Raw genomic sequence first — 23,598 nt, 5'->3', positions numbered from 1 at the left:
AATTAATGCATTGTGTTTAGGGTCATTTGGTCTGGGGGTTCCTGACATACACTCCTCCAAATGGCCACATTTCCAAATTTGCTGGTTCTGATAACTTGCTTGATACATAGGCAAAAATTGATGGGCAGTACCAACATTAGTCGTCACTGGAGCTTGCCCACAGTATGTCAACAAGAGCTGCCTTCCAAACCTAAGAGTGGGAATATATCAGACCTCCTTTCTGGACCTCAGGGGGAGGCTTCATGCAGTGATGAGCAGAAAGAAGTATCAAACAGGAAAGCTGGAAGAGGCAGATGCAAAATTTTCATGTGAAGGTAAAAGTCGAAGAGGTCTAAAATATACGACTTCCTTCCCCGGCAATCTGGATTCTGCTTCTATCAGTAATTCAGAGTTACAGGGCTGTGTCCTTCCTAAGTATGCTGAGAGCAGTAGTTAAGAGACTAACAATGCCAATCTTGCTTTTGCTAAAAGGAAGCCCTAAACTCAATCTTTTCACTTAATGATGATCTGCCTGCAGAGACTTCAAGCTTATCGCCCTTCTATCCTTGTCCTAAGGAATCCTTCTAGGCACCCTGACCTGTTAGTTTCCTGGATCCTCCTAGCTATAGCACTGTTAGTATTTCCCAGATGACTCAGTTCAACATACAAGACAAGTAAGGCATGGCCTCTTCTAGCTGTTGATCAAACAAAGCAAAAATCAATGATTTTTCAACGTGAAAATATTTCCCAGATGTAAATAATATTTGTCAGAAAATACTGATTCTCCAGTAACTTTTGCATGCATGTTTTATTTCCTTTCAAATAAATAAATGAAAGGTTCATGAGTGCTGCACTCTTGCTAAAACTCTGGGAGGATTTTTAATAGTTTTCTGCCCAAGTCCCCCTTCCTTTAAGAAGAACCTTTGGCTCATTTCATACTCCCAGAATTTTTACCTGCAAAAATTCACATATATTCTTTGCTCTCAGCCTTTAACAAGACACCTTAACTGTTGAAAATGGCTCACCAACATCTTTGCAGGTTTGCAACCCAGCTTTGCACAAGCACAAGAGAAGTTGTCTTTTCCTGAGGACCTCCATGTATGGAGCTAGACTGACTTGTGGGAAGAGAGAGAGAAAGGAGGGAGGAAGGTAGCAGACAGGTGAGCTCAAAGGACTTTAGCTATGGGATAAAAACAGCAAAGAGGAGAGCAGGAGAAGAAAGGGGGATAAAGAAAGCAATTCCACAGCTCCTACCATACATCAAGACCTAGTTTAGGGTCTCCCTACACCTGTAAGAAGTCCAGAAGGCTCGTGGAAGGTGGGAACCGCTGGTGTTATTTATGCCAAGGGATGGTTTCTGGGGTTGTAGGGTTGGATTCTGATGATGGTTTCAGGGGATGTAGACACCACCCTGCTCACCATTTGGGTCCTATGAATCACATTCTTAGGTGAATAACTTTCCTCACACTATAGGGAGTGTGGGTCCCTACCAAGGGGTAAAGGATCCCAGCAATCAGCAAGCCACCTGAGAGGTGTTGCAACACTAAACCTAAGCCTTCTTCTGGGTCAATCTTAAATTCATTATTCTGCTATTTCCCATCCCACCCCCTCCCCATTATTGCTCTTTGCTCATTTACTAAAGTTGCTGTCTTGGCACCAGCAATTATCCTTAGATTATGATGCCTCACTGTTGGGATCCCTTGGGCTATCCTACTTACCTGGGAAGTACTAAGCACTCCTCAAATCAAGGGATTTCAAAGCGCTTCAGAAACACTTAATTAATGTGTTACATGTGCAAAGCATTGTACTATTATAGTTTAAACACCGTGTTACGGGAACTTGACGCCCAGCTGTTGAGTAACTAGTGTCACTTGAAATTATACACATCAGGGCTTTTCTTGTCCAGATGATCTTCATCCCAGTGTGCTGAAAGAATTAGGCAGTGTCATTGCAGAACCACTGGCAGGACTGAGCACTGATGGTGCTCAGGACAAGTCCCAAAGGACTGCAAAAGGACCAGTGTGGTCCCTATTTTCAAAAAGTGGAGGCTGGAGGATCCGGGTAACTACAGACTGGTCTATCCTTGGGAAAACTTTTGAAAAATGTATTAAGGATTATATTTGTGGGACTCCATCAGGAAAAAAATAATGCTTCAGGACAAACAGCATGGCTTCTTAGCAGGTAGCTCCTGCCTGACAAACCTCATTTCTTTTTTATGACCAGAAACTGCAAACTGCTTAGGCGCAGGAGTCGAGGTGGATGTCATATACTTGGATTTTAAAAAAGCCTTTGATACGGTGTCACATCCCATTCTCACTAAAAAAACCCTAAGTGGGCGTGACTTAGATGATTTCACAGTCAGGTGGGTGGTCAATTGACTAATGGGTTGCACCCAGAGAGTGGTGGTGGATGGATCGGTATCGACTTGGAAAGATGTGGGCAGCAGGTTCCCTCAAAGCTCGGTCCATTGACAGTGCTGTTCAATATCTTCATCAGTGACTTGGACGAGGGCATGGAGAGCACATGGTCCAAATTCATGGATGACACCAAATTATGGGGCAAAGTAAAAACACTGGAGGGCAGGGAACTGATTTAGGTGGTTTTGCACAGGCTGGAGAAATGGACAGAATAAAATAGGATGCAGTTTAACAAAGATAAGTGTGAAGTGCTGCACCTAGGGAGAAGGAATTACCAACACACTTACAGGCTGGGGGAGGATCCTCTCTGCAGCACAGCAGCAGAAAGGGATCTCAGAGTCATAGTTGACTCAAAGATGAACATGAGTCGTCAATATGACAAAGTGGTCAATAGATCTAACTGCACTCTGTCATCCATTTACAGGTGCATCACAAGCAGGTCCAAGGAGGTGATACTTCCCTCTACGCGGCATTGGTAAGGTAGCAGCTGGAGTACTGCATCCAGTTTTGAGAGCTACGCTTCAAGAGGGATGTGGGTAACCTTGAGAGGGTCCAGAGGAGGGCCTCTCCTATGGTTAAGGGCCTGCAGGTAAGGTCCTACGAGGAAAGATTGAGGGACCTGGATCTCTTCAGCCTTCATAACAGAAGGGATAGGAGATACTCTGTTTACTAGGGGGCTCCTTGGAGTATCTAGAAACAACAGCCACAAACTAACAGAGAGCAGATTTAGGTTGGACATCAGGAAGAACTTCTTCACGGTAAGGGTTACCAGAATCTGGGATGATTTTCCAAGTGAGGAGGTGCTCTCCCCTGCCTTGGGGGTCTTTAAAAGAAAACTGGAAAAACACCTGGCTGGGGTCATCTGACCCCAGCACTCTTTCCTGGCCAGGGTGGGGGGGTTGGTCTCAATGATCTACTGAGTTCCCTTCCAACCCAAAACAATTTATGAAATCTATGTCATTATTCTAATGAAGTCAAGATCCATAGCTTTGGATTTGGAGGGTGGGAGGTGTTTTGCTGGTAAGTAGCTATACATTTCTTTTCATAATTTTTATTGTTTACTGGTCTAAGTTGGCACAGTTCCATCAACTTCACCGATGCTACGTGAACTGTTACCTGCTGAGAACATAACATAAGAAATGCCAGTTAGTCCACTATGCTATCTCCAACAGTAGCAGATGCTTTAGAAGGAGAACATATGAATAAGTCATTTCTGGTGTGACCCATCCCTTGTTGTACCTTCTCTAGAATCAACTGTCCTTGGTTTGGGATCTCCAAAGATGCATCGGTGATCCAGGTAAGAACTCCGAATGGACTTGTCCTCTACAAGTTTGTCTAATTCTTCTTTGAATCAGGCCCTACATTCCAGCTCTGCCCTCTGTGACTTCTTCTACTACATTTGCTGTTGCAAAAGGATGAACTCTCTCCTTTGTGGCATGTCTGAATATGTATTTAGCAAGGGGCCTGTTGCCTGCCTTGATGTTTAATGATCTCCTCTGACTTTTTTGAGTGCACCTTGATTGTCAAAAGAGAGAGGAAGGATAGCATGTGGGGAAGGAATATGGTTTGGAGGAATTCAGGCTGAGCTTTTCAAACATGATGCGTGATTTGGATCTCTCAATCATAGACACCTTTATGTGGCCTGGTGTTCGTAGGGCTTTCCAGGATGGCTGCCCCAATCACAACCCAGCTTGGATGTATGCACTCAGTGCCATATATTGTGTCTTTCATTTGCCATCCATCCCTTTCCCTGACCTGGAAGAGGAGCAAAGAACCACTGACTTTCTCCTCCTATGTTCCCCATTCCTGGGAGACAGGGCTGTAGGGCACACTGTTGGCTCTCAAATCCTTGGGAGATGGAAGAAGTATACACCTCATGAACAGAAGTTGTTGTGGTAGAAATATTGCCTTAACACAAAAGGGCAGATCTCTTTAGCTACCTAATCCATGTGAGTTTGTACAACTATCTAGGTGCTAGGCACCTAAATATGGACATGGCCTTGCATTTCTTTTCTGTGGAGCCATGCTAAGGTTCTACTCAAGTTTCCTCAGTTCACTTCCTTATAATTTTGCAACAGTCTTCACAGGGAGGGTGATGCCACATTCATGAAATGTTCAGGCCAGGATGATGACAAGGGAGGGACATAGATCTCCCATGGCTGGAAGACTTTGTCTCCGAGACCCAGAGTTTCACTGGGGAAAACAAACCTGAATCGATCCCAGGGGTGATTCTAATCCTCTCAATTTGGGTGAAGAGTCTGGATTAACCATGTGGTATGACTAACTGGTGGCGTCTACACATGCACATTTACTGCGCAGTAATTTAGGTTACTGCACAGTAACTAAAAATTACTGCACAGTATGGGCACACATCTACACATGCATGCCTGTACTGCATAGTAATTATGGTGATTTATGCTAATTTGGGCATACATTTTATACCTGCATCATGCAGTTGTCAGATTTACTCCTGATTGGTTACTGCACAGTAACACATGTCTAGATGCCTTACTGGGCATTAAATCTGTGTGTATGGACTAACTTGGGACTAACTTTAGTCTCAAGTCAGTCCACACACAGCATTACTGTGTTTTAATGGCTTCATGTGTAGACACCAGTCTAAAAACCACTTACTATGCAGTAGTTTACTGCACAGTAAATGCACATGTAGACATGCCCAGTGGGTAGATACAATGACCTTGGAGAAAGAGGGAGTCAGGCTCTGCTTGGGCAGCTTCCACCACCCTTGACTACAGGGGTTGCATCTTTCTCCCTCCTTCATTCATTTACATTTTTGTTAATTAGTTCAGGAAATGGACCCCTTAAGGTGCTTGGTTTCAAAATAAATCTGAACACACTCTGAAAGGTCAGTTGCACTTGAGCTATATAAGTTGCCTCCACCTCTCCATTATATATTTTCCTCCTGGAATGTTTCTGTGTTGTAGGACAGAGGACTTGCTCCGAATAAATCTGAACCATGTCTGTGCTTTGGGAAAGGGCTGTGAACAGTAAAAAAGGCAATGTCTGCTAGCCAGGTCTTAAAGAAAACTGCTGTGCAGCAAGTCAGTGCAAGCGGAATGGAGACTGCTGGCAGAAATGTGCATGTTAAAGGTTTTCAGCAACCTGCCCAGAGCAAAACGTTAATTGACAAGTGTGATTTTTGGTTAAAGTCTCTTGGATTTTCCCTTAAATTACTAACTGTGATTTTCCATGTGCAGTTGTTAACTCTAGTACAGGACCCCAGGGTGCAGATACACCAATGTGTATAAATCATTTATTCCATCCTGCCTGCACCCTACACACATGACAATCCATTCAGCTGAAGACACCACATAAGTGCAGGTTCATATAGATTGATGCCTAATTTCAATGCTCTCTATGGGAAGGAAACTCCATATAACCAGATGAGTGTGAGCAATGGACCCATTTTGACAGAACCATGACAGAACAAGGAGCAATGGTCTCAAGTTGCAGCAAGGGAGGTTTAGGTTGGATATTAGGAAAAAAAAACTTTCTCACTAGGAGGGTGGTGAAGCACTAGAATGGGTTATCTAGAGAGGTTGTAGCATCTCCCTTCTTGGAGGTTTTTAAAGCCCTACTGGGTCGATATAGTTGGGGCTGGTCCTGCTTTGAGCAGGGGGTTGGACTAAAATGACCTCCTGAGGTCCCTTCCAACCCTCATTTTGTATGATCCTATGATTTTGGCTTTGGAAAAAGCTCAGGACAATGAGCATCTCAGACTTCAGCTGAGTAGCTTCAAAACTTTTTCCCACAAAAATTGTTTATCCTGCCTTCCTTTGTTTGCATCCTTATTGTTTAATAAACTTGTTGTCTTTGTGCCATACTTTATCTCCAGATTTCCATGTGTCATTGCTGTGATCCCCAGGGCTATAGCACTTACGTGGGAAGTTTCAAGGCTTTCCCGGAACAGAAAACTTCAAAGGGTTTCACAAACACTTGTGACTGTGTTGCACATGCAAAAGGAAAAAAAAAACAACACAACAAAACCTGCTGTGTGATTACACTGTTAATAACTCTGTTCCTGCAGTACCACACCCCAACACTGAGTAATAGTTTCACCTTAAAATATGGTATCCATGTTGTTCCTCTAAACAGGTCTCCCAGTCTTGGAATTCGAGGCTACTCCATGTTAATTAAAAAGCAGCATTGCCTTTGTCTGCAATTTTTAAAATTGTCAGGTCAAGTACTCAGCTAGTGTAAAATGGCTTGGATTTGGGCACAACCATGTGCTGAAGGGGCATTTCATTCTGGGTGACACCGAATGCATGCTTTTATGAAGCTTGACAGTTTTAGAGCAGGTCTTGTCTTCGAAAGGGGCCACATTTATTTAGCTGATGGGGCTGGGAATAAGGATAGAGGGGTATATAGCTCCCAGAATTGTGGAGCTCCTTTGTAGCTGAGATAGAGACTTGGAGCAGGAGACTGCATTTTCTTACATACAACACATTCCAAACTAAACTACGCACCTTGGTTTTGAAAGGCAAAATAAAGAGGGGAAAAAAATCTTTCTTTGCAGTAGGAAACAGAGTAGCAGCAGCTGGGGTGCACAGACTGCCCTTACTGTATTTCTCACATATAATGCGCACCGCAATTTGCTGCAGCTTTTTTTTTTTTTTAGCCTAGAAAAGGTGTGTGTTGTATGTGAGAAAATGTGCTGTATGTCTAGATCTACATGTCCTGGATGATATTTCTCTCTGAATAGCTATTTTCACCTTGCCATCCCCCAGTCAGCCCAAAGGATGCCTCACACTTCAGCAGCTAAAGCCAAACTTTCCCACAAAGACCATATTAATTTCCTTTCTTTGTTAATTTTACATTATTACTGCTCATTTATTCAATTAATCTGTGGCTTTTACAACATAAATTATCCCCAAATTAGGAGGAAGGTGTTCTGAGACTTCCTTGAATAAAGCAATCAAAAGCATTTCAGATCAACATAGTTATAAGACAGGGTTTTTGCAACTCCCTTTTTTTTTAACATATTCTCCTTGGAATCAAGCCCATGATTTGACTCCAGTCTCTTTAAATATCATTTTAGTACCAAACTTTACTGGGGATTGAATGCTGCAGCAGCACTTCGATATTCTTCGCAATGAGAAGGCAGGGTAGATTCAGTAGTAGAGTCGCTACTTTGCTAGTGGATAGCAATATTTAAGTATTTAGTTAGAGCTTCAGCTGACTTGTTCTTTTATCAGGCCACAGGTAGCTTCTAAGTTAAAAGTCATCTGGCTAAAATTCACCATTTGGACAGCTTATCCCACTTCATGGCTTTTATATTTCCTCTAAAATATCTCATGCTAGGCACAATGAGAGATGCGATTCTGGTTTAGATGGCCCACTGATCTGATGCTCACAGGGTTATAACTTGCAAGCTTCGATGTATGTCTTCAGATAGAGTCAGCTGACAAAGCTCCATCAAACTCAGTGGAAGTATGATCATTTAAACCAGTTGAGCAGATACCTCCTCTTTAGTATTTTGTACGGACAAATGTTTCTGGCTTGTAAAAACCAAAATGTTGCGCTACGACGATGAACGGATGCGGTTAGAAAGCGGAGACTAAATGTCAACAAAGATAATATTAGTAGTATAAAAACTACTATTAGTTAATAACATTGCTGACATTGACTGGTAATAATTCTTCTTCTTCTTATAGTTATCAATGGTTAGCAACTAACATCATTATTAATATTAATATTTATTGGTATTAATATTTATAGTAGCCCCACAGTTCTGCGCACTGTAATTTTCTGTTCATACTGAAATCTGTTCAAGAAAGGAAACAACCCATACACTTTCTTTGTACAATATTTAGCTTCACTCAATCCCCAACCTCAGTTAGGGCATCTAGAAGCTACTGGAAATCAAATGATAAGTAATTCACGGGGTATTTGAGTCCCAATCTGAGCTCTGCTGCCGTCTTCCCAAGTCAGCTTGGGTCAAGTCTAGGCTTGGCCTAGAAATTGTCATGAAAAAATCATTCTGAACTCTGAAACATGCATTTCACTGATTGACCTGCAGATCTCTGTTGTGTAGTTCAGGTTTATCTCCACTTTCTTATGGACAGCTGAGTAATGATCAAATTTAGCGTTGCAACCAACAGCTTCTGCTAATGTGACAACAAGTCATCCATGAGGCCCTGCCACAACGTGAAGGTGGTGATCTTTCCCCACCACTGTTTGCAAAATTCCCCACACCAAACAATGCTTCTTTCCCCCAGCAATATGGAAGGGGATCCTTAGGACTCCTGTGATCAGCAGCTCATTTCGTTCTAGGGACTCATGCACGGATTCATCCTGGCCAAGACTGTTAGCATTAAACCACAGATATTCCCCCCACATATAGATTCATAGATGTTAGGGTCGGAAGGAACCTCAATAGATCATCGAGTCCAACCCCCTGCATAGGCAGGAAAGTGTGCTGGGTTCAGAGGACCCCCAGCCAGATGCCTATCTAACCTCCTCTTGAAGACCCCCAGGGTAGGGGAGAGCACCACCTCCCTTGGGAGCCCGTTCCAGACCTTGGTCACTCGAACTGTGAAGAAGTTCTTCCTAATGTCCAGTCTAAATCTGCTGTCTGCTAGCTTGCAGCCATTATTTCTTGTAACCCCTGGGGGCGCCTTGGTGAATAAATACTCACCAATTCCCTTCTGTGCCCCCATGATGAACTTATAGGCAGCCACAAGGTCGCCTCTCAACCTTCTCTTGCGGAGGCTGAAGAGGTCCAGGTGCCCCAGTCTCTCCTCATAGGGCTTGGCCTGCAAGCCCTTAACCATATGAGTGGCCCTTCTCTGGACCCTCTCCAGGTTATCCGCATCCCTCTTGAAGTGCGGCGCCCAGAATTGCACGCAGTACTCCAACTGCGGTCTGACCAGCGCCCGATAGAGGGGAAGTATCACCTCCTTGGCTCCGTTTGTCATGCATCTGCTGATGCACGATAAAGTGCCATTAGCTTTTCTGATGGCTTCGTCACACTGCCGACTCATGTTCATCTTGGAGTCCACTAGGACTCCGAGATCCCTTTCCACTTCTGTGCTGCTGAGCAGTTCATTTCCTAGGCAGGGGTAAAACAACTTAAAATGGTTGTGTGAAACAAACAAACAAACAAACAAACAAACCCTTTTCATCTGCCTCCCTGCTCTGAGTCTGCACAGCCCCCCTCTGTCTTCAGACTCTGGCTGCTGGATCCACCTGGCCAAGCTAAGTGACTGGGTTGTAATAATTGCATATGGAGAGGGGAGCTCACTCTTCCTTTGTTCTGAGTTTCCCACCGAACAACCTGTGTGAGCCTGATCCCTTCACCTGAGGATGCTGATGACTTTTAAAAGGATTGGTCTGCATCATATAGTCCCTATTTTTGGTTGGAACTTAGTGATGAGGTTAAAAAGGTTATAAAAGGGGTCACTCCATCTTGGGGGAGGTCAGTCATTTTGGGATACTGAAACAAGCAAAAAGCTTCCGGAGTTGCATCAGTCTCTGGATGATCGTGTGGCTAACTTACTTGAAATTTAGCCAGTAATTTAGGGTCATGTAACTTTAGCCACGTGTTACAAAAGGCCAACAAGCCCATTCTGTTTTGCTCATGTTGTTTTACTTTCAATACTCCTGTGTCATGTACCCCTTCCTCATCTTCCCCCTCCATAACCAATAAAGCTACCTGCTACAGCATGCCTCACTGTGGATGCTTAAGAGGGAGAGACTAGCCTTTATTAGCTCCCTCCCCTGAGCTAGCTAAGCGGGGCATGACTTTTTTCTTTCCTCCAGTACAGAACTTGTGAATGCTTCAGACTAAAAGAAGCACCCCAAAATACCACGGTGGGCTGAGCACCCCCAAGGTCTGCAGGGTCTATGTACCAGGGACCAAGGCCCGGGTGGTGGCAGTGATTACCCTAGGCTTGCAGGTGTGCTCCAGGAAGGGGGATGGTCAGACGTCGGTACCCCAGGGGAGACACCCAAGGCGGGTTTTAGTTGGGCACGGTGAGGCAGTGGCTCAGCATAGTAGCACCCCTTTTTGTCCCACCACAGGTTGAATATGCAACTGGGTTGTCAAACTCCATAGCTGCAACGGAGGAAGAATAGCTTAGTCAGGGATGATCTTGACTTGAATGTGTGCCTGGACTAGGTGACATCATGAAGCCCCTTCTATCCCTATTTTCCTACAGTCCTATGAAACACATCACTTTGGAGTAGGTGCTATATCTCTGAACAGAGGGCCAACTCCAGGAATTTACAGTATTCAAAAGCTGTTATTGTCTTGAAATAAGAGGAGACTCAGGCCACTTTGGTTCCTATTAGCGCTGTGCAAACATCCTATACACAGGTGAATTTTGACAATGTTACATATATTTTAGTCCTCAAGCTAAAGTGAAAATTGTTTTTTTTTTTTTTCCTAGAGGGCTGTAGTTACAAAATCTCTAAGCTACAAGAAATAATTAAAAGGCTTTGAACTTGACTATGTTTTCCTGCCCTAAATATTATTTCCTTGTGGTTTAGAAGTAATTACCTTCTTTCAATTATTAAGTAGGTCTTACGCTTTTTAAAAAAGATAACTGTTCAGGGCATATGAATGCTGCTCTTAGAAAAAAAAAATTTTTTTTTTTTAAATGTCAAAGGTTTACTTGAGTCCCAATGGCCTATTGGGCTGGCATAAGGGAAGCATATGTTTCTGGACAGCCTGGCGCTCAAAGGTGTCATAGAAAGCATCATCGTCCAGAAACATCTAAAAGGTTTTCTAAATTAAATAATTAATTTCCTTTGACTGACATTCTAATTGTGCTACCAGCACTTTTCTTCTTCCTGTGTCTGTTCTGGAAGAACGCAAAGCCTTGCATTTGTTATAAGTAGTGGATTTTTGTTCAGACTGAGCCAAGGTGAGCTAAGAGACCTAGTTAGCCATGTTAGTCTGAAGTCAAGTAGTCAGCGTCTGCTGAAGTGAGCTTCAGCTCGCAAAACCTTGTGCTATGTTTGTAGGTATGTATATGCATACACAAAGACACACACTTTGGTTAGTCTATAAGGTGCAAATCTACCCCGCCTTCTACCTGAATTAGCTAAGCCAAATCTAAATGTGACCTCTTTTCTAGTCATAGAATCACAGAAATTGAGGGTGGGAAGGGACCTCAGGAGGTCACATCTAGTCCAACCCCCTGCACAAAGCAAGACCAACCCATCCATCAGAAAAGCCAATGGCACTTTATCGTGCATCAGCAGATGCATGACAAATAGGTCCAGGGAGGTGATACTTCCCCTCTATCGGGCGTTGGTCAGACCGCAGTTGGAGTACTGCATGCAATTCTGGGCGCCGCACTTCAAGAAGGATGCGGATAACCTGGAGAGGGTACAGCGAAGGGCAACTCATATGGTCAAGGGCCTGCAGACCAAGCCCTACGAGGAGAGACTAGAGAAACTGGACCTTTTCAGCCTCCACAAGAGAAGGTTGAGAGGCGACCTTGTGGCTGCCTATAAGTTCATCACGGGGACACAGAAGGGAATTGGTGAGGATTTATTCACCAAGGTGCCCCCGGGGGTTACAAGAAACAATGGCCACAAGCTAGCAGAGAGCAGATTTAGACTGGACATTAGGAAGAACTTCTTCACAGTTCGAGTGGCCAAGGTCTGGAACGGGCTCCCAAGGGAGGTGGTGCTCTCCCCTACCCTGGGGGTCTTCAAGAGGAGGTTAGACGAGTATCTAGCTGGGGTCATCTAGACCCAGCACTCTTTCCTGCTTATGCAGGGGGTCGGACTTGATGATCTATTGAGGTCCCTTCCGACCCTAACATCTATGAATCTATGAATCTATGAAACCCCAAAATCCCAGCCAAGGCTTTCTCTACCTGGATCTTAAAAACATCCAAGCATGGACACTCCAGAACCTCTCTGGGTAACCTGTCCCAGTGCTTTATTACCCTCCTAGTGAGGAAGTCTTTTCTAATATGTAACCACAACTTCCCTTGCTGCAACTTGAGACCATTGCACCTTGTTCTGTCATCTGCCACCACTAAAAACAGCTCAGTTCCATCCTCTTTGGAGTCCCCCTTCAGGTAGTTGAAGGCTGCTATCAAATCCCAGTTCCCCCAACCTCTCCTCAGAAGTCATGTACCCAGCCCCATAACCATTTTTGTTGCCCTCCGCTGGATTGTCTCCAAGAGAAGGCTTCACACTTGTTATTCTTCTCTAATCCCTCCATATAGTCAGGGCCTATATTGTCCTTTCCTCCTTCTCAGGAACTCACTGGGGCTCTGATCACTGGAACAGGCTGCCCAGAGTCAGTTTTGATGATAGTTGCAAGCTGCCTGTGCAGACCTGGCCTGGCTGGATGGCATGTTTCTCTCTGCATCCGGGCATTGGGATCTGCCTGTCATGACAGATGATACCTTATGCTGAGCTGAGCAGACTCAGAATTATTTGCTGCAATGACTCCATGCATTCCTCTCTTTATTTGTTTGCATACTTATTTTCTGCTAATTTAATTTAGATTTAAATCTTAATGGCATAAGTGATTCTTAAATTATGCTGTATATTTGGAAGGCTGCCTTGGGCAATATCACTCATCTGGGATGTTATGAGGCTTCCTCAGAACAAAGGCCTTCAAAGGTTTCTATCATGATTACTATGTTACACATGCAAAGTGCTATACTATAATAATATTAATAATACTTTGTGGGAGCAAAACAACTATTAGTGAGTAATGGTTACAATTTAAGAGCATGTATGATAAAGTTGGATGTGACATTTTCCTAAGCTCACCATTTACCCCCTGGGGGTTCAGGATTCTTTTATTTTCTTTAAAAAGTCAATATGCATTTTTTTCAAAAAATGGATTTTTAAAAGTTATGGGACATATCACGAAATTGTGTAAGTCCATGTGGCTCCATTGCCCTGCTCTAATTAAGCCAGCAGCTGATTTAACCTTGTATTTCACAAAATATATTTTTCAGCACCTGTTGATGATAATCTTTTCTTTCTACTGCCTTTTTCTTTCTACTGAACTTGCTCTTTAGACATGACTGCTGATATATTGAAGCCTCCAGTTTGAGATTTCTATGTCTTTCACTAAGACGCCTAGAGAACTGAAGTAAAGGTACTCAAAAAAACCTAAAGAGTCTAGCAGTCCCACTTGAGAATTTTTGGGCTCAGAAGTCCTAGCTCCAGATCGTTGGTCACATGCACTTCAAAGTGCGGAGACGGAGGACTTACAGCAAACCTTTTACAGTGTCTCAAAGCTGGGCACTAAAAAAGGCTGGAAGCTTGAAAATGTGAGTGACCTTGTGCTTTGATGCATGCCTGGAGACATCTTTTGCACATCAGTAACCTCTCTCTTCTTCAGTCTACTCATTTATTACATGGGGTATTAAATGCTAACTCTTGGAGGGTATCAAGCTATTCATTTGTATTTTTTTCCCTTAGAGCTTCACTAATATAATAGTAGCTAAGTATCTACCACCTTGATATCTCTGATGCATTGGGTACTGACCATCGTGGAGAAAGGATACAGGACCTGATGAACAGATCCAAGAAGGCATGGAGACTCTACTTTATAGAGACTTCAGTTAGTCCTACTTCCCAAGAAAGCCATCTTTGGTGGGTTATCAACAGGGCACTGCCTTCAGGATTTTAAGTCTTCATAAAACACTGCACTATTTTGCCCACTTCTACCTTTAACCATAGCCCAGAAGCAGACTGACAGTATCTGGCCTGCAGATTTCCTGTTCTGTGGTTGCCCATGGTTTTTGGGTCAAAAGCTTTGATTTATGGGACTGACGGTCCCTTCAGAACTCAATATGTGATGATCATATGGTGACATCCATCCTGCAGGAGCCAGCCTGGGCACCCCTTCCATTCCACTTCAAAGATATAAGTGGTGCATAAATCCCTGGTCCTTAGCCAGGAGTGAAGGCTGCACTGATCTGAAACCAATTCAGATCACTGGAAAGATACTTCTAAGTTTCCACCAGCCCACCCTGCATAGTTCAGGCTGAGGATATGAAGTATGAAAAAGCCTCCTACCAGCATAGATGTTACCAGGGTAGATTTCACATTTCCCCCATTAGATACAGGTCTGCATTTAAAGCGCTAAAATAAAATTAGTGCTATGAAACCTGACTATGAGCTTTTGTTCAATCAAATTATTCAAAGAACTGATGATGAAGGTGGTTTCATTCCCATTGCAACTCCTCCAAAGTCACCCAAACAATGCAAATTATTACTATGGACTTGAGATGAAAGGAAAGTGCAGGGTTATACGTGCATATGTTGTCTGCAGGGCTCAGAATTATCTAGCAATCACAATGAGCAAAAAAGGATTACACCAATGGAAGGAATAGCACTTGCAGCAAAGTCTGTTTTGTAACAAAATAAAATAATCATTTACAAAGATGCCTTGAATCCCTCAGGCAGTTTGGGGAACTGTATAAAAGAGCGAGCAACTGAATGCTCTTCAACTACTTCTCTTCTTTTGACTTCGCCTCTCTAGAGAACTGGGTAAGATCCATTTGACTCCTCTTTAAAACTGCTGAACTGTCACTCTAGGGGGAGTTTTTTTCCGCATCCTATACAAATACTGTTCTCGTTATTAAGAATCCTTCTGCAATGAGTTCGTTGCAGTAGGAGGCTTTCAAAGTTAAGATCTGGACTTTCAAAGTCATGTAAGAGTTATTCTTAACTGGGCATAGGATGTTCAAATTCCTTGGCTAGCTTTGAAGAGTCTCACCTTAAAAGTGCTTTGATGCAGGAGACTATTTTTTGAAGCTATTTTCAGAATATGTAGAGTGTCCAAATCCTCAACTGATTTGGACAGAGAAGACTTCAATGCTGCTTTGCACCAGCTGGGAGATTTCATGCATGCAATGATGGAAATTGGCTTTCATACAAACCACTGCTTTTCTGTTCTTTATTCGTATGATACCACTGTTAGACCCATATCTTCAGCTGGTTTCAGTCAGTGTAGCCTGGCAGCTGTCACTGGAAACCATTCCAACCGCAGGGAATCTAGGCATTTCTTTGACCAGGAGAAACTCTAAGGAAGGGATTGGTATTGCTAACATTGCACCACCACTAAACCAGGCTGTAAACTTTTGGCAGAGTCTAGATCAAAGCCCCAATTTGGGTTTGTCATATAACCAATGCAATGGGGACCTGTTCTTATTCAGGGGTTCTTAGTGATACAGCAATTCAGTGTATAGCCAGTAAACCTAACACGAGTGAAAGGTTCATTCCAAGCTCTTCCACTGGCTCCTGAAGTGACTGAGTATGGGCCTGCCTTTCTCTGCTTCAGCTGCCCTTTGTATGAACCAAGGACAACAGTTGTCTATTTTTACACTATATTTGTTAGTGCAGAGACTTCTACAATGCTAAGTTTCCATGTAAGTGCTCTGGAGAATTTTATCTATGTTTCAAGACACGAAAAGGAGGAATAAGGTGGGGTGTGTTTAATGGGCAGTCTATTATTGTTCTTTCTGTTTGTCCGAAGAGAGCAATATCTCCATCAACGTCCCTGAGAACATTGCCCTACTGTCATGCTTAGCTTTGAGCTTCCCAGTTATGCATTATGTAGGCACATAGGACTAAATGCTCACAAAAAATGACTGAGTTTCACCCTTAACTGGGTTCAGTTTTTGCCCTGCTGTTTCTACTGGAGGATGTTCCAGCACTTCTCTGCTCTCACGGTTCCTCTTCTTCCTTTGGTTTCTTTTTAGCTGTATCTCCATTGCAGCACGATGACTTTAACCGGGGCCCTGTGCTGTTACCAGCCCCGTCCCCCATGTGATGTGGTGTGCCCGCGGCCATATGCTGATGCCTGGAACGAGCCCTGTGTGAAATCCTGCGGTGACTCCAGAGCCGTGGTCCACCCACCCCCAGTTGTTGTCACCTTTCCAGGACCCATCCTTGCCTCCTGCCCTCAAGAGAGCTACGTGGGAACCTCTTTACCAGAAGTTAATGGCGGCTCATTTGGTTCTGGGAGCTCCTTTGGTGCTGGATTTGGTTACAGAGGCAATCTGGGCTCTAGAGGCTATCTGGGTTATGGAGGGGGGTCTCTGGGTTATGGAGGGGGATCTCTGGGTTATGGAGGGGGGTCTCTGGGTTATGGAGGGGGGTTTCTGGGTTATGGAGGGGGATCTCTGGGTTATGGAGGGGGATCTCTGGGTTATGGAAGCTATCTTGGTTCTGGAGGGTCTCTGGGTTATGAAGGCCCTTTCTGTGGTTTTGGGGGCCCTATCTGTGGTTATGGCTCATACGGTGGGTCATACGGTTCTGGATTGTCATCATATGGTGGTGGATATTCATCGCCTTACTATTCCCGCCGGTACAGTAAGTACCGCTATGGAAGCTGTGGACCATGTTAAACCCAGCAAGAACATCCATGGCACAGAGAATAATCAGGAAACGGAAAACAAGGCACAGATTCATGAACAAGCAGTGGGGCCTGGCTTTTAGAAGTGCTGAGCATCCCCTGTTCCTACTGAAGTCAGAGGAGCAGTAAATGCCAAGCACCTCTGAAAAAAAACCAGGCCCTAACATACAGCTGGGCAAATATTGGATAGTTTAGGGTTGCTAAATTTTGCTTAAGTGTTTTCAGTCTTTTAATTTTGGTCACTTTTTAAATAGGAGCACCAGAAACACACAAAAAACCAACAAAATCAAAGCAAAAAGTCAAGCAACTTCATTAGAGAAATAATGAACACTCTAATGTTTTGGTGGTTCTGAAATGAAATTCTTCCTTTAAAAACATCAAAGCCCTTCAGCATTTGTTTTACAGCCAAAATGATTCGCTGAATTCAACCCAAAGCAACAGTTTTGCATTCCCTGTATATTTTAGCAAAATTAATTTTCAGCTAAATTTTGCCCAGCTCTACCTTTAAATATATTTCGCATGTCACAGTTTAGATCCATGACAACTTCTGCTTATTTTTTCCAGCTATATACTTTTCCCGCTATAAATTCAATGGGTCAGAATTTCAACTATGCTAATCATTGCCCTCTGCGTTGCCAGTGTAGTTTAACGGGGCTTTACTGTTTATGAGACTAAGTCCACTTTTGTTCCAGTGTTTCTAGGAATATGTACCACTAGCTTGTGGCTTCCAGCATTGCTGAAGAACATGTATAATGGAGAAGCTGCTTAGTACTTGCTTTCTCTGCTATGATTTGGCCTATTGAAAAACCATCTGGGATTAAATAAGTACTTTGTTAAGGGGCGGGGAAGGGATGCGATGGTCAAACTCTGCAAAGAACTGCAACAAAGAAAGCAGAACATCTTGTGAGAAATGTGTTGCCTTTAGTCCTTGAAGCTCTGGAAATATTCTTTATTTTTGTATTACCGTGCTCTAAAACTGTAGACTCCACTTCTTGTTCGCATTAAAAATTCTGCTGCAATGTAATATCAGTCTTCTGGTTTTCTCTTCTATGCAACAGCTAAATGACAAGCCTCTCTGTGGGAAATAATTCCCTTGGCCAAGGCCAAGCATGTGGGTTGTGCCTTACCCAAGTGCTACTCAAGCCCTTTAATGAAAGGGGACTCTGGTGCCTTCTATGGGTTGATAGCACTATGGAGGCCCTCTAAGAGGCCTGTGTTAGCTACTTTTCAGTGGTGATGCTATTGAGTAGGAAGATGACTGTTCAGTCTGGGACATGTATGTGGTTAGCATGGGTTACATCTTAGCTCTTTCCCTCAGTGGGAAGTCCATACACTTTCCTTACTTTTTAACAAACTCTGGACAAAACTCCCTTGTGGGCAGGCAGCCAGCACTAATCTTCCTACTCAATCCCCATAGTTGGGATTTACTATTTAAATTATACGATTTAAATTATATAAGAACCAGATTTGCACCAGTAAAAGACACCTGCTGCCAAACCCTTCCTGATTATGCAGTTTAAGTTTCCCAGACTTGTTATTAGACCCTTCCAAATGTAGAGGGTGGGAAACATTAACTCTAAATAGCTAGTGTGAGGCTCATGTCTGGAGAAGAAGACTCGCTTTCCTAGGATCAGGAGCTCTGTTCCAACAAACAGGATTCTGTTTGCTCTGAGTTTCCCCGGCTGAATATCCTGTGCCCTATGTAGGGGGAAAGGCATGGGAGGAAAATCTGAAGATAAGCAGCAGTAACAGCAGAGCAGTGCATTAACCATGCATGAGCTTGACTCATCTGCCAAAGCCAAGCTGAATCACTGATTTGCAACTAGGAGCTGCTCAACGAAGTAGCACCTGGTGGAGCTGTTTGTCAGAATTTGAGCAGAGAGCGGTGGTGAGCCGTGTTCATCTGAGATCAGGCAGGAAGCACGATAGAGTTGCACAACATAGACTAAGTCTATATTGCTGTGCATGGATGAGCTTGCTCATACTGAGGTTGACTGGACCAGGGGATGCAATTTCCAGGGCAAGAGGGAGTGATAAGTGCATGGACAAAGCACTTTGAACCACTTGAAAAGGGAAAGAGGGAGCTGGCTCCCGGGAGTGAACATCACCTGTTGTGATCTGTCACATCTGTACAACCCTAAATTGGTCGGTGACCCTGAATGAAACAGGGTGAAAATTGCAGTGGTTTGGCTATGCTTGTATCATTAGAGAATCATGCTGACCCAACACTGACAGCTAATACCATACCCTGCAATGCTGGGGCCATTGCTACGTAGCCTGAGATTGGGAAGAGCCGATTCCAGTCTCTTTTGCATTATTTCCAAGCATGTTCTCTCTGGCCCCAAATAAAGACTCCTGGATTCTTGGTTCCCAAAGGATTTGAGTGCTGGAAAAGAAAAGCTGCCATCTGCCAAAAGTGATTGAGGGATTTTTATTATATTACCCAGAGCAAAAGCAAGTGCACAGGTCTAGGTGGGGACACAACCTGGAGATTGGGTTATTTGTCTAGTAAGACAGCAAGAGACACAGAGTCTAGCCCTTGGTATTGCCTTGAGCACCTGGCAGAAAGGTTAAATCAGGGAATATCTAACATTTATCATCCCCTGCACCATTCTGCCATCCAACTTTAATTCTGCCTCTTTGGAGAAAGCAATAGGCAATGTGATTTTGGATATCTTCATGCTCATACGGTGGGTCATATAGTTCTGGATTGTCATCACATGGTGGTGGATGCTCACTGACTTTCAAACCAGTCCTGCTGTTGCAGTGAGCCCCAGGATGTGATGTGTAGGCAACAAGGGAAGGTAATGAATTTATCAAAGCCACAGCAATTTACACTAGTTGATAATCTGAACCTACTAATCATTTAAAAGGAGAGAAATCAGCATCTGGATGCAAGTCCCTAAATGCAACTCTAGTGTCATTTCCGATATAATTCATATAGAGAAATGAAAGCCCCAGTTTGGAAAGGTCAGATATAAATCCTCCTTCCTGAGGTCTAAGTCAGGGGGGTGAGGAGGAAATTCAGGGTAGTTTATTTAAAAAATGTACCACATTAGTGTGCCCAAACTTTCCCCATGAAATACCTGGAACTGGATGCTATCAAAGTGACACAGGGCAGAAATGATCATTGCTCTGATGCAATGCATTAATGAATTAATTAATTAATTAAGCCCCATCCTTGGGGGGTTTCAAAACTTGGCTAGATAAAGCTGTGTCTGGGATGATGTAGTTGGGGATAGTCCTGCTTTGAGCAGGGGGTTGGACTAAATGACCTCTCGAGGTCCCTTCCAACCCTAATCTTCCATGATTCTACGATTCTAACTCCTACTTTATAAGTATACAGCTGATTAACAGGTATCCACAGCCCCAGTTCACATATGTTATTGTGGATCAAAGGCAATGAGTGAGTGTACCGCCCCAAGGGAGGCAATTGAAAGTTCCCAAAGGATTAATGTATCAACAGATACCATCAATGTACAGAAGCAGCTGACATGCTCTGATTAATTCTGAACGAGGAAAACATGTGTTAACAACCTTGTCCCTGCCCTGCTCTGTGTTATAATTTTCTAAACCAGCATGAAGCGCCAGAGGTCCGTAACAAAATGCTCGCTATTTATTTACTGGAGCCAGTGCATGTGACCCATCCCTGTTCCTGAATCTTCATCTTTCCATGGGTTTTATAGGAACAGTTCTGAGAAACTCGAGTATGGAAAAGAAAATGGAGGAAAAAAACAAGCATACAAAAAAAAAAAATTTGATTCAGCAGAGAGAAATGAGCTAGGAAGAGGAATGTGGAGAAAATGAGCAGTTTTGTGGTTAAAGGATTGAATTGGAAGTGTACAAATACTTCCTGAGTCCTAAAGGTCATCTGCAAAGCTGGTCCCCAAAGCCTTGCCAAGCTCAGGCAGGCGATGTTGATACCAGCTATGCGCTGGGGTATCAGTAGCGTACCCGTAATCCTATAAGCTTCTCTTCCTCCCACTATCGGTCAGACCTGTTTATTTGGTGTCACAGTTCTTCAGGGCACAGACAGTCTGATTTCAGGTTTGCACGGCGTCTGGCAAAACGGAAAGCCAGTCTCCGTTGTGGAAGATAAGCAATTATGGAATAGTAATTGCAGATAATAACCCTAATGAGAACTAGGCGTGCCCGGGATCTCCTTCCAGCTGTTTCACTAAAATACCCAAGGCTGTTTGGGAAATGAGTCATCATCTGTGTAGCCATTATTCCTTCTACAAATCAGGAAAAGTTGCCCAATTCATGTAGGTGTAACAGAACAGTAAAATGAAGGAAGTTAGGGGTTTCATTGGCTAGTAGATAAAAATATTTTTTTCTGATTTACGAAACCCTAGGGAAAAAGGCTAACCTCAAACAACAGCAGGAGGGAGGGAGAGTGGAAGGGCTGGGGGCAGCACAGTCACGAACTACAGCAGTGACCTGCAGGAAAGGCATCCATGAAAACTTTGTTGATGAAGTGAGTGTCAAGGGGAGGACCCAGAGAAATGGGGCGATCGGGTGGGGTCTGAATAAAGAACATTAGAGTTAGAGGGGGATTTGGGGTGAATGGAGAAATGAAACCAGGAGGACATGGAAGCAGAGACATAAGGGCCAAAATCCAAATTCCCTTTTGCACTGATACCCAGGTACCCACTGAGCTCTCCAATCTCCTCAGCAGCTCTCATTAGCAGAATATCTGGATCTTTTCCTTCATCCTAATGTGACCCTGCCCTCATTTTATTCCTGGTCTGAGCACAGAGGTTTACCACCATCTCAGAAAGATGCCCCAGCTGTGTAGTAACCTACAGCTGCCCTGTACGTTAAATGGTGCATCTGCAAACAGGGGCTGATGCCTGCAATATGGAGAGGGGAGCTTGGGGGATTTAATTTCTCCTCCCCCTGCTCCTGCTTCCAGTTGTTACAAGAACTTCCCTTCTCTGCACCATCTATCCTGGTCCTCAGGTGGCTGAGGGTGAGATAGGTGGTCTTACATAACCAGCCATGCTTCCTATACTTGTCCACCACTTGGACGATACTGTAGTCTCCCAGGACACTGCGGGTGGTATTGCATGGACTGCTACAACACAGGAAATCAAGACTGGAGCCATTTTCTGCCACAGTATGCTAGCCACAACCTGAGCCCTACCTGCTCCCAGCACCAAACCCCTTGGAAATGCGCTAGGACAGAAGAGCTCCTGATTACTTGATAGAGAGAACTCATAGTGCACGGACAAAAGAGGGGACAAGGCAGTATGAGGGTTTCAAGTACCAAAGGGAAAAGAAGGCCAAGAGACTGAGTTTGCCATGCAGCACAATCTTTAATGGGAATAAGAAGTGGCCGTAACAGGACATAATCATGCAGAGAAGGTATTGGGAAGGGCTTTAGCCAACATCTGCCCCAAAACTCTCCGAGGTGCAGACAGCTCAGAGCGCCCTGATTTCAGCGGGAACATTGATGCTCAGATCTTCCAAAAGCCGTGCCCCTCGATGCATTCATGGTGGTCTTGATTTCCACTCCGTGTAGTTCCCTGCGCCATGGGTTCTCCTGCTAGGTTTAACAGGACCCGCAGTTGCCATAGCGGTACTTATTGTACCGCTGGGAATAGTAAGGGGACAGGCATCCTAAGGAGCTCCCGGACCCAACAGAGCCCCTGGAGACAAAGGAGCTGCCGATCTGGAGCGGCTCCGAGGTGCCCACGTAGCTCTCCTGGGGGCAGGAGCTGAGGATGGGTCCTGGGAAGGTGACGACCACTGGGGGTGGGTAGACCACGGCTCTGGAGTCACCGCAGGACGTGACGCAGGGCTCGTTCCAGGCATTGGCATATGGCTGAGGGCAGGTCACCTCACAGGGGTTGTAGCAGCGGGAGCTGAGCAGCTGGCGGTTGAAAGACATCTTTCTGAAATGGAGCTGCACCTAGAAAAGACAAGGTAAGTGTAATGCTCAAGAGAGGGTGCAGTGAGAGCCTCAAAGGGTCCTGCATGGAAGTCTAGATGGACAGGAAGAGACAGTTTTCCATCGCAGGCATTTCTTTTCAAATTCCACTCACTCTTTCTTTGATCGCTTTAAAAAAGGATGTCAAGGCCACCTAATAGTGATGAACCTGCTTCCCACTCTGCTGCCCCATGCAGCCCCTCTCCTGAGAACAAGTACTGGTGCATGTGCTTCTAGAGAATGGAGTTGCTAAGACACAGACAGGCAGTGACTGGTTCAGGGTCACTTGGGGACTTCGAGAAAGAGCCCGAACCAAAACTGAGGAAGTCCCAGGAGTTTCAGTGTTGCTGAAAAGCAATGTGGAGAATAGGCACTCTGTGAACTCACCTTTAATAAGCCAAAAGCAGAAGTCAGTTTTGATGCACCTTATCTCTATATGTGAAATAATTGAAGCCCTCCCCATCCCGTGGAGATGAAGATGCTTTCCTCAAGTCAGCTCAGAAATGAGCTCTATAGCTTTCCTTTATGATATCCAATTGTATTTGAGATAAGGTTGTTTTTTTTAGGAGAAGGCTTTGGTTCATATGTGGAAGCTTTCAATATTTTGCATTCTCTATGTCCAGTTCATTTTAATAGGACCTAACAATCCTAAACCCACAGGTAGATCTGGAAATCCAACCCTTAACTTCTACAACCTGCTGCCATCAATGCCTGGGGGTGAAAATGGCTAAAATGATCTCCTATGAAAACAGTCTGTGTTCAACAACAGAACAAGTCTCAAAGTATCAATGCAAAGCTCAGTTTTGAAGCTTCTACAGCAACATTTTGCAAAGTTGAGTAATAGAGATTTAAACAAGACTTACTTGGTTCAGCCAGGAAGAGAAATGCCAGAGAGTGATTAG

At 44.1% G+C, this 23,598-nt stretch overlaps 2 protein-coding genes across 2 annotated transcripts; one reads left to right on the top strand and one right to left on the bottom strand.

The window, feature by feature from the left end:
• The first annotated feature begins 14,811 nt into the window (after positions 1–14,811).
• Positions 14,812–17,788, top strand: LOC132245768 (scale keratin-like). The gene is made up of 2 exons (XM_059718633.1): positions 14,812–14,894; positions 16,109–17,788. The coding sequence occupies exons 1-2, from the start codon at positions 14,844–14,846 to the stop codon at positions 16,754–16,756; spliced, it is 699 nt and encodes a 232-aa protein (XP_059574616.1). The 5' UTR covers positions 14,812–14,843; the 3' UTR covers positions 16,757–17,788.
• A 4,274-nt stretch (positions 17,789–22,062) lies between these two features.
• On the bottom strand, positions 22,063–23,598 carry LOC132245691 (feather keratin 4-like). Its single transcript, XM_059718365.1, has 2 exons — positions 23,560–23,598; positions 22,063–22,678 (listed from the first exon to the last, which is right to left on the bottom strand). Exon 2 carries the CDS (start codon positions 22,655–22,657, stop codon positions 22,319–22,321), a length of 339 nt encoding a protein of 112 aa, XP_059574348.1. The 5' UTR covers positions 22,658–22,678; positions 23,560–23,598; the 3' UTR covers positions 22,063–22,318.

This window comes from Alligator mississippiensis, chromosome 15 (genome assembly GCF_030867095.1).
Source record: "Alligator mississippiensis isolate rAllMis1 chromosome 15, rAllMis1, whole genome shotgun sequence".
Taxonomy (NCBI): domain Eukaryota; kingdom Metazoa; phylum Chordata; order Crocodylia; family Alligatoridae; genus Alligator; species Alligator mississippiensis.
This window is presented reverse-complemented; position numbering and strand designations above follow the sequence as displayed.

Coding starts and splice junctions, on each gene's coding strand:
- LOC132245768 (XM_059718633.1), top strand. CDS start 14,844: ATGCTCTTCAACTACTTCTCTTCTTTTGACTTCGCCTCTCTAGAGAAC. Junction 14,895..16,108: donor TCGCCTCTCTAGAGAACTGG/GTAAGATCCATT, acceptor GTTTCTTTTTAG/CTGTATCTCCATTGCAGCAC.
- LOC132245691 (XM_059718365.1), bottom strand. CDS start 22,657: ATGTCTTTCAACCGCCAGCTGCTCAGCTCCCGCTGCTACAACCCCTGT.